Source organism: Amphiprion ocellaris, chromosome 13 (genome assembly GCF_022539595.1).
Source record: "Amphiprion ocellaris isolate individual 3 ecotype Okinawa chromosome 13, ASM2253959v1, whole genome shotgun sequence".
Classification (NCBI taxonomy): domain Eukaryota; kingdom Metazoa; phylum Chordata; class Actinopteri; family Pomacentridae; genus Amphiprion; species Amphiprion ocellaris.
Window position 1 is genome coordinate 13483059 of NC_072778.1, and position 12485 is coordinate 13495543.

Consider the following 12485-nt stretch of genomic DNA (forward strand, 5'->3'; position numbering starts at 1 on the left):
TGAGTTAAGACAGCGACTCCTTAGGTTGTCTGTTCCCTCGAAGCTCAAGACAGTTTTCTGTTTGTCAATGGCACAAATTTGGATGTCAAAACTCAGCCGAGTTGAACAAAGCTGAAACATTTGCACAGATTTGCTTTGCCCCGAGCGGTAAATCCAATCAATCATCAAGAGATGAGTTTTATTTTTGCTATGAAATGTCATTGCTTTTAATGCTGCTGTGACCGGGCGTTTAGTGCGCTCAAGCAGGTACCAGCACACTCACTGTAAGCTTCTGGAAAATGGTTGTCAACTAAGATTCACCACCTGGTACACTGCATAAAAACACCCTGCTTGTGTTAGGTGCAGCTTGTGAAAGCTCCTGGGTATGGTGAGAAAATCTTTGTTGATCTCTGGCAAACATAACGCCACTTTAAACAATGTGTCATGTCGACAGTGTTTCCCCCCCTTGGGACACTGTGGCAGGAGAGGGTAAATTCATTAACTACAGCACAACTGGTGTATAATTAAGTTGTGCACTGTAGGCGAAAAGCATACATACACCAGGAGCAAGCTGCACAAAACAAATTACCATCATTCCCAAGGTCCAATACTTGATAAAAAGTTGCTTGTGTCCTAATAATATATCATTTGTCAATAGCAAAATGGAAAAGGCTTTCAAAAGTGTGTATAAAGTGGCGGACTGTAATCATGTTGTCTTTGTGCTTGTCAACTGGCATTTAGAAATCCCTGCCCCATGTTAAAAATGCTGACCTTTACCACTTCCCCCCGGGCGCTCTCTCCTACAAGTTATTGGAGTCGTTTCTCAACTGTGAAGTCGAAGTCATGTTGTGAGCCCCGTGTCGTGACCTCCATTTACTTTCCAGAGAAGACTCACTTGGCTTCAGTGGTTAAGAGGTCTAATTAGAGAGTGCTGTTTGTGTTCCTTGAGTTTGATTTTAATTTCTGCAGCGACGGGCACGGTGAGCGTACCAGCTCAATGCCAGAGCACCCCCTCTGCCATAGCACCACCACCACCCCGATATACTAGTCCTGCGAGTCATCATTAGTCTGCTGGCCGGAGCTTAAAAGTGAGGGAAAGTGTGTCAAAAGCTTGGCTGAACACCTCCCGTGCCCAAACACAATCTTTGATGTGACAGAACGTGTCTAAGTTGTTGTTGGGTTTTTTCTTTCTTACTCTTCTCTGCAGGTCACAATAGTGACGCCCCATGACAAACAAGAAGCAGCGTGGAAAGCGAAATTCTAATGCAAGGAAGAGTGACAGGGGCAAACATGAGGGAGGGGGCACGACCCAGTATAAATGATTCTTGCTCCGACTATAGCCCCAGGATTCTACATCAAGCTTAACTAATGTGCAATTAAGCTTTAGACTGGAGGAAAATCACCTTGTAAAAACATTTGTCAAGCGAACTGTTTTTCTGTTCTGGGTTGCTAATTAACAAGGGAATGGCGAAGAGGGGTTTGTTTGTGTGTGTATTTACATATACATGAAGAAAATAAATATCCGCACTGTTAGGGAAAGCATTACCAAATCCCCTTCATATGTCTCTATTAGACAACACTGACATGTAGTCCCTATCATTAAGCAATAATAGTTTACTTTACAGCTCATGAACTACAGTATCAACAAATTAAGCTCACTGATAGTGCTGGGTGCCAAGCAGAGCATTGTGGTGGAGGGGAGGGAGGGATGGGGGAGGGGATGGGGAGGAGATGTGGGGGGGGGGAGGAGAATGCAAGGCTTTATTGTGTCTGTCACATTAAACGATATTGCAGCCACACTCAGAGTAATGAAGACCACTTCTAAAGTCATTTAAAAGTCAAATCATCACTGTCTGTGAATTTCAATGATGTATAATAGAAGGAGCATGCCGGAGGCTCGAGAAAGGGGTGAGGGAGCGAAAGAGGAGGGAGTCGGGGCAGTGGGAGTCAGGGAGTCAGGAAGTTGCTGTCCTCTCAGCAGACAGAAAGGTGATAGATAAAACGACGAGGCTGGAGCCGCTGTGTGGCTCAGGGGAGGAGAGTGCAAATGCAGGACTGTACTTTGTGTGGGGACATTTTAGAAAGCCCTGACATGCACTGTAACGTGTATACATAACGTGTGTGTGTGTGTGTGTGTGTGTGTGTGTGTGTGTGTGTGTGTGTGTCTGTTTTCTAGCAGGTGGATGAGACTGAGGCCATGGATCTGAAGGTGGAGGACTCCCAAGTGTGGGTTCCTGCCGAGGAGCCCATCGTTAACCCGGCCTTCCTCCTCGACTCCAAGATCTGGGAGATTTGCCAGCAGCTGCCCATCCACTGGATCCATCCCTCCCCCCTGAGCGGTGAGAGCAGGGGGCATCTCTGCCTATAAATGCAGACTATTAACACTCTTGCTGGAGGGCATCCCCACAGGCCACATGCAGGTCCACAGAGACAGCATGATTTCTCAAACTTATGAGCAGCCGGCCCGGACTGCTCTCTGTGTGCTTGGAAATCCGATGGTCAGTGCCTGAAGGAGTGTACAGATCCTTTACTTCTGTACAATTATCAAGGTCACAATGTGAAATTACTGTGTACAAGTAAAAGTAACATATAAGTAAAAGACTTACATTCAAAATAAATCAAATTGCTGTATTAGTACGATACGCTGTAAACATTTTAATGTTTTATAATTATCATTTGTTTTAATTTGCAGATTTTTTCCATATGCTTTTTTTATGTAAATGCATAAAAATAGCAATAAAACATACAAAAACAGGCAGTGAATTTACACATCTAATGTAAAATAGCAATTAAAGCATGTAATTGTGAATAGCCATAAAATTTTCTTTATTTTAGAAAAAAAATATTTTAGACATTAAAAAGCAATGTATCATGACTTCATAAATATTTCATTTTGATTTTATAGTTAGAACTGTTAAATTCAAGTTAAATGCTGTAAATAATGATAAAATTTATGATGATTATCAGAAGGATTTTATGCAGATTTATTTGTTAAATGAGATAATTTTTCACTACCAAAATGTTGAATGAATATGTTTTTTATCAATCTTTGAATTCTATCTTTCTTTATTATAACTTATTGTTTTTGCATATGCAAATACTCTTCATTCAACATTAAATAGCAAAAAAAATGATCTAATGTAAACAAGGAAAATTACTCAGAATAAGAAAAAAATTGCATTTTCATTTTTGAACAATTGCTACCAACATGGTGATTATCAGTTATTTTATAGTATTTTTTGGCACCCCAGCTGCCAATTTTTTGTATTTATTTTTTTTACAGTTTTTTTTTACAGTGCACTCTAAAAGATTATTATCATTAATGTTTTAATGTGTAAACTGGTCATGATGGAGCTGGTAAATTAATTAGATGCCATCTGCACTCTTCCAGTCTAGTTAAATGAGTTCAACCTGCTTCTGCCTTTTTCTTGCTAAAAGAACATTTTAGCAACGACTGAGGAAACCTTAATGCAGCTAAAATTGATATTGTGCTGAAAAGTAACTGTTAGGCAAAGTGACAATGTGAAAGAGGTTGCTTGTCATAATGAATCTGCAGCTCCCCTCAACTTTACAGAGTCTTAAAATGAATTCCAACTGGTTGTTTAGGTGTCAGGTTTACAATTTTTCTCTTCATTCACTCTTACTACTCTCAAAGTATCTAAAAGCTCTTAGTCACCGCTCTGCACTGAACATCAAACTGACAACAAGTAGGAGCTGGACATAATGGAGCATTTAGCTGTTAAAGAGCCAAAAAATCCCTTCAGTGGTTGGTAGAGGCCAGAAACAGAGTTGAAAGAGAGTAAGTATTCACCAAGTGATTAGTCCTTAACTCCTGGATGTGCAGTTCACTAAATCAGCTTAAATGGTGATTTCAGTGTTGTGTCAGTCATTGCTGGTTTTAAGGAAAAGAGTTAGAAAAATTGTCACCTTATCCTAGAAAATTTATATAACCAGTTAAATTCTATCATCTCACCACATTATGGAGTTGTTTTTTTTTTTACCTGCCTTGAACAATAAGCCTTTTAGGACATAATGGCAGACAAAAAAAAAATCTTGTTAAGATTACGATTTTTGCAGTGTGTGCAATGTGTGATGTTCTTCAAAGTAACTGCAGCAATCAGATAAATGCAGTAAAAAGTATAATATTTCTCTCTGAAATAGTGGAACAGAAGTCTCAGTCTGAAGTAAAGACCAAATACTTACAAATGTACTACAGTAACTGTATCCTGCTACATTCTGTCTCTTAATTTGGTCATCTGGAGACTAGTTCTTTTAGGGATTTTCTAATAAAGATGCCTCGGCTGAAGGAATTAGCATCTGTCTGTTGGTATCTTTAAAACGATAAGACCAAAAAGCCTGGAATGAATTTCCAGGATATTTCTCTTGAATGCTAGTGAGACACATCAAGCCACTGGGAAAACAGAATGTGCACGCCAGTACTGAATCTAAGAGCTTTGTTATTTCGCTTCAAACAACAGAAAACTGTTGCAAATCTGTCACATCTCCTCTCTTCTCTGTGCGTTCAGATGCTGAGGATGAAAATGTGGACGCACCTGACGCAGAGGTCACAGGCCAGCGTTTCACCCGCGAAGTCCTGGACCACGTTCCCGTAAATGACTATGTAAGTGGGGCCCTCTCTGCCACGTCACCCGGGGACCACACCACCCAGATACAGTAAAGCCACTTCAATCAGCTCCAGCTCCTGCCTCGACTCTCTCTGCATATAAATCGCTCACTAATTGATGTTAAAACTGACTTTGTGCTCCAGAGGGCATAGCAATTGCTCTATATATCTGTTTAAGTAAGGCCAGTTCATTGAAGACTCCCTTAATGTCTCTCCATTAATTGAGAGGAATATCCAGCCTTTCAAAGGCAGCAACTTGTGCCTTACAGCACCCGTTAGTGCCTTTTTTCACTTCCTTTTTTCTGAGGCAGTGGAAAGCTCTGTACAAAGGAGCTCTCTCAAGGTCACTCATTGCTGCACAGATAAGTTACATTTATTAATAATGCTTTAATTATCAAAGCATATAAAATGAATGGAAAGGCCAAGTGGCATATTTTGGTGTACTGCATGTAAACCACTCAATGCTGTATGATTAATTAGCCTTGACTATGAGGGAAAAATCACATTGCATAGTATATTACACAGGAATTAAGCACTTATATTGGCACAAAAATTCCACGGTTGCACACTAAAGATACCGGGAACACACACAGGTGTGAGCGTATCTGACACACACATACACACATTCAGCACTTACAGGTGAATAGCCACTAAAGCTAAATTCAAGGATAATGAGTCAGGCTCGCTCTGCTCCTCAGAGCTGGGAGAAACGGTGAGAGACACGCAGAGAAATGAGACGTCCTATAATGTTGACATTTATCAGGCCCGTCCCAGAAACACCTCCCGCTCAACTCTTCAATTTCCCCCCAGCTCCTCTGTCTTCTCCCTCGTTGTCTGTGGCAGGAGATGCAGTGCTATGCAATTAAAACATACCAGGGGATGAAAAACTCAGCTCTCCTTTTGAAACGTTCTGCCTCTATCAGCTGAGTAATGCATACCATTGCAATCCATTCCAGCAACACGTCCAGGCGCTGTTTGTGGGTCCAGTGATAACAAAGGCCTTTGTGGCCAAGCGCAGGGCAGGCAGCAGTCTGTAATTGGGAGTCTGAACTCTCGCTCATGCCAGTGGGATGCCACATGTGTTAGCCAAGCTTTATTTTTTTTTATTATTATTATTTCTCTCCGTCCAGAACTTATGTAAATATGCACACAGTGAGAAAACAAGCGAGCACAGACACACAGTCTGCTATTCACAGTTCCTCTTTCTACCTTCTACCTTTCTTCTGTCACATGTGCAGACACATAACAACATGCATTCACTCCATCTGCATTTCATAAGTCTGAGTTTCAGTGCTACATCTCTCCACAGCGCACATTCATAAAGCAGAATAATCGTCTGAGTCCTTGTGACAGTGGCTGACAGATATATGATGCTGAACTTTGCCATGGCTGCCATGTCAGAGTGTAGTCTGTCTCAGAGGTGGCCCTGGAAATTTCAAACTGAATAACTACCATCTGACAAGCCTGAAAGGATTGTACCACTGTCCTTGACCCATATAGCAAGAACGAGCTTCCAATCTGAATTGACCTCACATACATGGAGATGTAAACATGTTTGTTGTGTGTATCTGCATGGGTCTACTGTTTGCATTGTGTGCACCACCCTTATAAACCTCTTGGTGCAACATTTCAGATCAGGCTGGATGGCTCTTCATGCATTACAGAGGTGCAAAAGGCTCAAGGAATTCAAATCCATGAATGCAGGAGCTGTTTGTGCCTCCAGAGGAATCTTTACACTGAAGCTGAAGCTCCTTATCACTTTGGTAAACCAGCAGAGTTTACTGAAATACACGACTATCTGCTTATTCAATTACATCCAATTTCATTGTCATTCCAGCTGACTGTAGAGCACAGGGAGATGAAAATCTGAGATCAGGACACGCGGCAAAGCATTTCATATGTTGCACTGTCCTGTGTGTCTACATTTTAAAAAAAGCCTCCTTTTGAATACAAAGCAGGGTTTGAAACAGAAATATTATCTCTGCTGTTTTGATCCCACAATGAATGTGATGAGCTCTGCTATGAGATTTAATAACACATCCAGGCATGTGCTTCAAGCTCATGAAGAGCGGTGATCAGCGTGTGTGAAATAATACCAACAAGTGAGGAGATTAGAGGAGTCATGCTTTGATTCGTTACATCTTATTGAATGACTGACGCAGTTTTCTGCTCTGCAGACTCATTCACATCCAGTGCTTCATATCATGCACAGAGGTGCCTGTTCATGTATGCGAGCGTGTGTGCGTGAAAGTGTGCGTTTGCACGTGAGCCTGGGTGTGTGATGAAATCAGATGCAGCAAGGGGGTAATGGCTTTTACTCTTCATTAATGCTGCTTGTTTGTGAGTGACTGCCTCAGATTTCCCAAGGTGAACCATTCTTATCACCGCAGCTTCCCACTAGAGACAGCGACTCAAAGCCAGAGTGATTAATATGTACCCTCCGTTTTAAAAGGATAGCTCTGATTAATTGTCTTTAAGGTACAATGCTGCCTATTGGCTGTTTGTTTTGATAAACGCCAGCGTCATTTGAATAAAATATTTTCTTCATTTTCCGAGCCGGAGCTCCGGATTTTGTAACACCCCAGTTTGGGCTGTGAGGAGCAGATAAGATTATCGTTGGTCCATTGACAGCTTTCGTGTTGTTTCCATAACAGATTGTTGCCTGGAAGCTGATGACCTGAAACCTGACTGAAACAATAAATCATTAAAAGCCTACCCGTGCCTGTCATAGTAATAAATCAAACCCACCTATCATCTGTCATGCCCGTTCTATGTGTTTTAAATATGTTTCACCACTGTGTAATTTTACTCAGTTTATCATAGCTCACATCAAATGCACACCGCACTTTTTTATTGGGTCATGTTTGTAGTGACTGTATTGTTGCTATCTGCTGCAGCAAAGAAAACAAACGCAATGTGTGTAAAACCACTGTGATTGACGACTCACTGAGTTGTAGAGTAGATGCAAGAAATCCCCTAATTCCCGTACTTAATGTGGTAGGGGACTAGGGGGACTCAGCCATGTTCTCCTGTGGGTCCTGTCCTCTTAAACAATTCCCACACATTTTCTATTCCCAACTGTGGATGTGTTTTGTTCTGCACTATTGCGTGCTGCTGAGTCATTGGAAGCACTTGCAGAGAATTGTACCGGTTTGTTCTGAATGTGAAGTCAGCGCAGGCCGTTGACTCCTGGATCCGAGCGGTTTAACGAGACAGCGGTGGATTGTCTCCGAGGATTCATTTACTAAAAGAGATTGAAATGTGGTCAAATGCATACTGAGGGCAGTTGCTGCCTCAACTCGCACCGTGAGTTAAGTGGCACTTCTCCGAACCCCATTTGGAGTTGCTCTTGATCAAAGGCATGGCACTCAGCCCCCACGAGTCTATGAGGGCACGAACCAAGCAGCACAATGGAAAAATCCAAGGGCCATTAATTCTACCCAATTTACCTTTCGTTTGGGTTTCATTTGGCCCCTCTATAAATTCAGAGGCAGCCAGCAAGAGCAAATGAAAGAATCCTTGTTAGGCGATCATTACTCTGCTAATTGCTTTAGGAATGTGCCATGCACTTAAAGTCAAGGTCAGGAGGAGGGCGCCAAGACTGAGGAGCTCTAATTTGAATGCTCTATTGGAGGAGGGGCAGCCGTTTTAGTGCAGAGTGTGTGCTTCGGTCGAGGGAGTTAAGAGGTCAGAGATGAAAGAAATAGTGTAATTATGCTGGTAACTACCAACGTTAGAGTCCCCACTGGTAGAGGGGCTGTGAATCCTGGACTCAGACGAGGGGTATGGCGTAGCTGCCAGTCGTGCTTCCTCTGCGAGAACAGAAAGGTCAAAGGTATTATATCACGTTTTATGCTCCTGTGGCTTAAATCAAGCCCGCTCCCATTCGCCGCCATCATGATCTCTTTGTCACAGTCATCAAGCATGGCACAACTTTACATTTTCACAGACATCAATTCTGATCCTTCCACTCTTGTTTGGTTTTTACATATATTCTGCCGCCCTGCAACCAAAGCAGCCTCATCAATTCACGTCACCCGCCTCCTCTACCTCTTCTCATGCCCTTGCCTCAGGAGGACTGGCATTTGTCATGTGTGTGATTGTAACCCTGCCCACTCATGTGTCCTCTGCAGAGAGATGTTGGAATCGAGCTGGATAACCGTCTGGATGACCGTGGCTACTGCTGCCAGCACTGTCGCCGTGGTTACCGCTTCTGCCGCCGCTACCACGAGCCCCTGGGTGGCTTCAACCCCTGGCCATACTACTACCAAGGAGGCCGGGTCATCTGTCAGATTGTCATGCCGTGCAACTGGTGGATCGCCCGCATGCTGGGGAGGATCTGAGTCAGCCGTGTGCTGTCTGGGAGTTAGTGTTTAGGTTGTTGTAGGTGCAAATTCGATGTTTTGTTAAATATCCCTGACCACTTGTATGACCAAAGCGATCTATTGCACACAATTATTAGCTGAAGTAAGAGTCAATCTTAACAGTTCAAATGGCATCCGGAACATTCTGATGCTTTCTTAAAAGGCAATCGCTTTATTCAGCTGTCTAATTTTCTCTCATTTAGTCTCCATTCTATTTGAGCCTGTTCAATGAGTGCAATTTAGCTTGCAAGATGTCACCAGAAATTGATTCGCTCTAAAAAAAAAAAAAAGACAACTTCACCACCGTCTGTCTTTACTTTGCCCACTTCATTTTTACTTTACCAGTGAAAAAATAGCTGTTATAGTATCACTGTAATGTATGAAAACAGTATAACAGAAAGTAATGATATGCAGCAATCTGAGTGGTGCTATCACATTTAACTAAATACACATTACCAAGCAATTTATGAAGAACACCAGTGAAATGTAATGCAATCCAACACAGTAGCTCTGCCATAAACTTTTATGAAGCTTCTACAGGTTTTGTTGACATTGTCAGAAAGGTGACATTTCTACTATATATTTTTTTATTGAGGTCATAGTTGGCAGTGCACTGGATCACATTATACTCAAAAGTCTTCCTAATATTTTGTCCAATCCACGAATACTTAAAAATTTGGATTATTTTTCAATATAATTCAGTCATGTATGCCAGCACCTCCCACAGCGACCTCATTAATAGACATAAAGTAGAATGATCACCCTTCTGACAATGTCAACAAAAACTGAGCTTCGTAAAAGTACAATTTATGGCAGAGCTGTTGTACTGGATTGCATTAGATTGCACAGGTGTTCCCAATAAAGCGCTTGGTGAGTGTATATATCTCTGTTTTTTGTCATCTGTTTTTTTTATTGCTTTCTTAACTAGCAGATAAAAGTCCTTCCCATTGCCCAGGCTGCAGTGGCCCCTAAAGACAAAGCATAGACAAGAGAAAGCATGAGCAGTGGTGGAAACACACTCCAAAAGAAAGCAAACCCCATACAAATTGGAAATGCTTAAAATAAAAATGAATCTGCGGCACCAGCAGTGCTCTGGGACGCTAGGGGTAACGATGGGCTCGATCTGAACAGGTTGCAGGGAGCTGAGCTATTACCAGAGTGCTATTATGTGACCACAAGTCCTCAAAAAGATTAAGTAAACATTGTTAAAGAGACACACACACACAAAACCCAAACTTGCTGAGCTTACATAACACTTCTTAGACGTGGACACAAACATTTTAGGAAACTGAAATATGTAAAGACATCAGATGCAAAAAAAGAAATGGAAAATATATTTAAATCAGGAAAAGAAGAATATGAAAAAAGAAAATCATTCCAGCATACCAGTGCAGAAATAGAAGGAGGCTGCAAAGGACCAAGCTTTGAGAGCTTTTTTTTTTTTTTTTGGGTATCATGTTAAACTAAGGATGTATAATTAAAGATGCACAGATCTCAGCTGTCTTTTGTTATGTACTTACTGATGTGTTCTCCTCTGCTGTTTTCACTGTTGTTGCAGTCTGCACAATGCTTTAAATAGTGCTACTGTTCAAACAGCTTCTTCTTTGCCGAGGCGATTCTAATCTCTAACACTGCATCTCGGTGCGTTGAGCTGAAATGACTCTCATCTGCAACTAACAGATAATCAAGGCATAGGCATTTGTAATTGATGTTCTGTCATCACAATAACAAGGTGCACAAATACCCAAGAGTATTCAAGCTATGTGAAATATTCAGAAGTTAAACAGAGAGACAAAAATGGAGCACTTGTGTTGTGATAGTTGGCTTTGAAGTCTTCTGTATGTTTCTATCACTGTCCTTGTTTTTTTCCAATTAAAATTTCATTGTATGAATAATCTCAGTTGTCCTATCATATGAAACAATGTGATTTCCTTTAAAGACACTTAATACCCTGGGGCGTTTGCGTGACAACTGATAGCAGTGAGGGGTCTGAATCCACAGAATAAATAAACCTCTTTTCCTGCTTTCCATTAGTGCCATTTGTTATAAGCAAATATGTTTAGCACCGCATGGTCGTGAAAAAAAAAGACATATATGCTTCTATCTTATAACCTGAGACTCCGTTGTGTATCTGACGTATGATAATGCTTTGTTTACAGTAATATAAAAGTATCTCGTCTACTACGTAAATATCGGTGTTGACTCATGCTGGCTCAGTATGATAGTAATGTCAATGGTATCAATAATAATTGGCAGTGAAATGGATTTTGTGAAAAAGAGGGCAAAACACATTACTGTATGTAAATGTTTTATGAATATGCTCATAAATGGAGTTCAGACTGCAACCATATTGTTATTTTTAAATCAATAATGTCAATAGCCCCAAGCAACATGTCAAGTAAAAAAAATACTGGCATGAGTTAACAAATGCAATAATTGCAAACATACTTCAAATAAACTGACAAGTGTACTGCAAAGCCCCCGAGGCAGTTCTGAAAAGTTCATAAAATCAGTATTTATATAATTCATTTCTCACTATTTCCTGCTTATCACATCAAATAGTCAAGTGTTTATTAAAATGGATGCATTCAGCATGCTGCTATTGTTGCTGTGGAGCTTTTGCACTCACAATGTTGGGAAGTAGTATAAAGTGTTATTTTTCGTAAGATGCTGTTCGTTGTTAGTTGTCTATCTGGCGAAGGTCTCTGAGGACTCTGAGGACTCTTTTGTGTAGTCGTGAGAGTAAATTGCCATGGAAGCCCTGAGAGTCGTTCTGAATGGGATGGTTCACCCTGACTGGAGAGGCTGATACAGATATTACAGCCAGCTCCCTGAGAGCTCCTCATGCCTGTTGGGACAAAAGTCCAATATTAACCATGAAAGTCAAACTTTAAAGCACAAGACATCTCACAATTAAAAAGCATCATGGAGGAGACCCAGAAAGACACTGGATGGTGGTGATGAGATAAACGAAGCTGAAATGAGAGCAAAACAAATGGGTCACTGTCCAATTTTTCCCAGATTAAAAAATAAAGCGCATCCAAATTTTACTGTCCAATACAGATTTCAGCAAAATCTACATTTAGTGTTTCTAGTGTATCTTTCTCATTGTAAACTAAGTGAATGATGTAAACGACACCATGTGAAATAAATTAATGTAGCTTTGTTGCCTGGATATTTTGTGAATACATTCAAAAACTTCTGCAAATATGCAGAGACAACAAGCGAGCAAGACCAAACCCCCCCTACCCTCCAAAAGGAAGCTTTTCCTCTGAAAATGAAAAAAACTCTAAGTACTGAAAATCAGATTAGATTCAATTACAAGTACAGCTTTTTCAAACCCAAAATGGAGGTCAATTTACATCCCTACAATGTATGAAGTGGTTCAATACTGTCCGAGACAAATTTGTGAACCTGTGACATTGAACTCTTCCATCGTAGGCCAGAAGAATATAGAATTTTAAATGAAGCCCTGCAGTATTTCTCTCATGTATTTTATATAGGACCCCCGCACCCAC

The 12485-nt window shown here is 41.0% G+C and overlaps 1 protein-coding gene across 2 annotated transcripts in view; it reads left to right on the plus strand.

The window, feature by feature from the left end:
- Positions 1-10995, plus strand: part of tnmd (tenomodulin) — a 64152-nt gene extending 53157 nt beyond the window's left edge. Inside the window, exons 5-7 of one of the 2 annotated variants that reach the window (XM_035949266.2) lie at positions 2156-2318; positions 4506-4600; positions 8737-10995. In XM_035949266.2, the coding sequence (XP_035805159.1) occupies positions 2156-2318; positions 4506-4600; positions 8737-8946 (468 nt within the window). In that variant the 3' untranslated portion in view covers positions 8947-10995. The remainder of the gene's footprint in view (positions 1-2155; positions 2319-4505; positions 4601-8736) is intronic. The other variant, XM_023272672.3, reaches the window with a different exon arrangement.
- Positions 10996-12485: the final 1490 nt, after the last annotated feature.